General features: G+C 32.7%; 1 protein-coding gene across 1 annotated transcript in view; it reads right to left on the bottom strand.

Annotated features, from left to right (window-relative positions):
* The window catches only part of LOC107489182 (uncharacterized), a gene marked incomplete in the record, with an annotated part of 6765 nt that extends 4069 nt beyond the window's left edge, over window positions 1-2696 (bottom strand). Inside the window, 3 exon segments of the mRNA XM_021142641.2 lie at window positions 660-769; window positions 893-1094; window positions 1345-2696. Of these exon segments, the coding sequence (XP_020998300.1) occupies window positions 660-769; window positions 893-954 (172 nt within the window).
* Between the last annotated feature and the right edge of the window lie 288 nt (window positions 2697-2984).

The raw sequence follows: 2984 nt of genomic DNA, 5'->3' as shown, positions 1-2984 counted from the left end.
TTGGCATATGAGCTCTTTCTATAGTTTTCATGTAAAGGTAAAACACACCTGCAGTACCCAACATAATTCCATTACTATCTACATATTCGCATCAAACTCAACTTATTGCGAGGTTACCATTTAATAACTGACACACTATGCACCAACCAGAATCAATTTCTCCTACCCTATGAATTTAATTTTGATGCACAAATGGTCCAAAACTTATACTATCATTCAATCACATGACTATATCACAAAATATGGTTCAAGTCCCACACCCACTACTACTTGAATAATCATGCAAATAAACTAATATGATGGATTCATTGTGCAAAAAGCCTTTACATTCTCAATGTATCAAAATTAAACTCCTATACTATATTGAAATATGGAAAACAAGTTCCACATCAAGGTATCATATCAAACTCGCTGTAAAGCATGGTCTTAATATGCCATCTTCTTATAGTAATATAGTGATACTTTCCAAAGGAAACAAAGTTTAACATCAACTTAGAATATGCTTGACAATCACAAACCCCACAAGCATAATATCGTTCACTATGCACTAATTTCAAGAAAAAAAAAACTCAACCAAAAAATAAATTTAAAAAATCCAAGAGAACAAATAAAAAAGAAGAGCTTAATAAAAAGCAAATATGGTTTATGAGCAAAGTTACCATTTTCCTCTCGTATAGTAGCATAGCGACTGTTAGCTAAGGGGCACGAGCTTCGATTGCAAAGTCCAGTAACATTGTAAGGGTTTCTACAAAAATTCCCCGTCGTAATTCTACACAAAAAGAAAAATAAACCAAAAAATCTGTGAAAATTTGGAACTTTTGACAAAAACAAGGAGAAAGAACCATGAGAGTAATGAAAATAATTGAAGCAGAGAATGGTAGTGTTTCTTTACTTGGCCATGAAACTACAATGGTTGTGCCTGATAACGTGCCATATAACCTCATCGTGCTGCATCTTTGGAGTGGGGTTTTAAAGGGGACTTTTGATTCCAGTGGTTTGACAATGGAGTTGGCGGCAGCGCGTGTAAACAAGAAGTTGCAGGAGCGGCGGCTGTGAGCTATGAAGAAGAAAGGAACTTGTGCAGTTGTGCTTCCCTGGAACGACATCATTTGATAAACTCAAATATTTCCATACAAATACACAAACTTGCAACATGCAAAGGTATTGTCATCAGGATAATTAAAATGAAAATTAAAATCCATAACCTGATACCAATTAACCATAAGAAATTCTAAGGTGTAGACCCAAGCAACCTCAGATAACCTGTCATCTTTTTCAATCCATTTAGTTTAAATTTTATCACGAATAATTGCTTACTTGCCTACATATCGCTTTCCTTAATACCTATATTTCTCTTTCCTGAATCTGCATAAATCCCTTCAAGCCTTCAATTCGAAATTTCGCAGTGTTGGACCCTTGATCCTCCCATTCATCTGATTTCCAAACCCTAAGTTCCAAGGATTAAATAATAAACTTTCTTATGTGCACTATTTCATTTTGGCTATCACGACTCATCCTCGTCTATTCTACATGATATTCAACAAGCTGACAGGCACAATATTAAAAAGAATGATATAAAAACATCTACTGAGGAGCGAGGGAGAGTTGAGAGCTCAGAGAAGAGGGTGAGTTTGTGGGTGGCTACCGGGGGTTTCTGATTCTGCTAGAACTAGGAATTAGGGTTAGGTTTTTTAATTTTTCGGCTTTTAAGCCTTTTATAATTATGGTACGGGTAGTACCTAAAAATTCATGGGTTTTTTTATGGACAAAAAAATTAATATTTACTCTTTTAAATATTATAAAAAAAATTTACCGTTTTAAACGTTCACTAATAATTTCATAAACAGAGACTATTTAACTGTCAAAAATTATACAACAGTGAAACAAAGCAATTATACAAGTATTGTCTGCGAAATAAGAGAAACCACACTATAAAATAACCAAGGTTCTGAAAACCGGAATGATCATCAAACCGCTCGTCACTGGTTCACTGGTTTAGTGGTCCAACCGGTCTAACTGTGGTTCAACCGGAAAAATCAATCCATAATAAAATAATAAATAAATTATAAATAAACATCCTAAATATCTTTGAAATTTAAAACCCTACATAAAATATCACCAACTAAATGTAATTAATCACCAAAATATGCAATGACTTGCTGCAAATTTGTTGACAATTAACATAATTATACTTCTAATAAAAATAGCTAGATTGAATTACAATGCACAAGTTAAAGATAGAGAATATTGTCTTAATGTAGCTAAGTCAAAAGGTAAAACAAAAAATGATAGTGTTGCACAATAAACACAACAGAGCCTGAAACAAACACACAACAGAGGCTGAAACAAAAACACAACAAAGCCTGAAACAAAAAAAAAATCCAACACGGAGGAGGGGTAGCAAGTCAGCAGATATCAAGAACAGGGACAGTGCAACCAAACAATGAACAAAACAATGAAAACATAATTTTTTTTATATAACAGAACAATCAAAACATGAATCATACAATCACTAATTGCAAATTTTTTCTTCATAAGAACAGAACAATGAAAACATGAAGCATATAATAAATCAAAAAATCACCAATTGCAAATTTTTTAATAAGAACAGAAGTTAGAACAGTGAAAAATGAAGAAAGATTAACAGTTTTCAACCCAATTTTAACAAAGCTCATCACAATGATTAACAACAAAAAAAACAATGAAGGAACAGTGAATCAGTAATAGAGTTGTCAATTTAAAATTTATCATCAAATACAATCAGTGAGCAAAACCAGTCAACCAAGTACTGACTGGACATTCGGAAAAAAAAATCAAAAGAACATTTAAATCACAGCAAAAACACAACAACAACAATAGGAACATTTAAAACAAAGCAACCCAAAAAAAATCTAAAAATCACCATTGCTGAAAACAATGATTTGATAAGTGTATGCTCAAAGAATTAAAAGCTAAGCTTACAGGAAAGTGAAGAATACCCAAAC

The sequence above is a fragment of the Arachis duranensis genome, chromosome 5 (genome assembly GCF_000817695.3).
Source record: "Arachis duranensis cultivar V14167 chromosome 5, aradu.V14167.gnm2.J7QH, whole genome shotgun sequence".
In the NCBI taxonomy this organism is placed as follows: Eukaryota; Viridiplantae; Streptophyta; class Magnoliopsida; order Fabales; family Fabaceae; genus Arachis; species Arachis duranensis.
The sequence above is the reverse complement of the archived record's forward strand: the minus strand, read 5'-3'. Positions and strand labels throughout refer to the sequence as shown.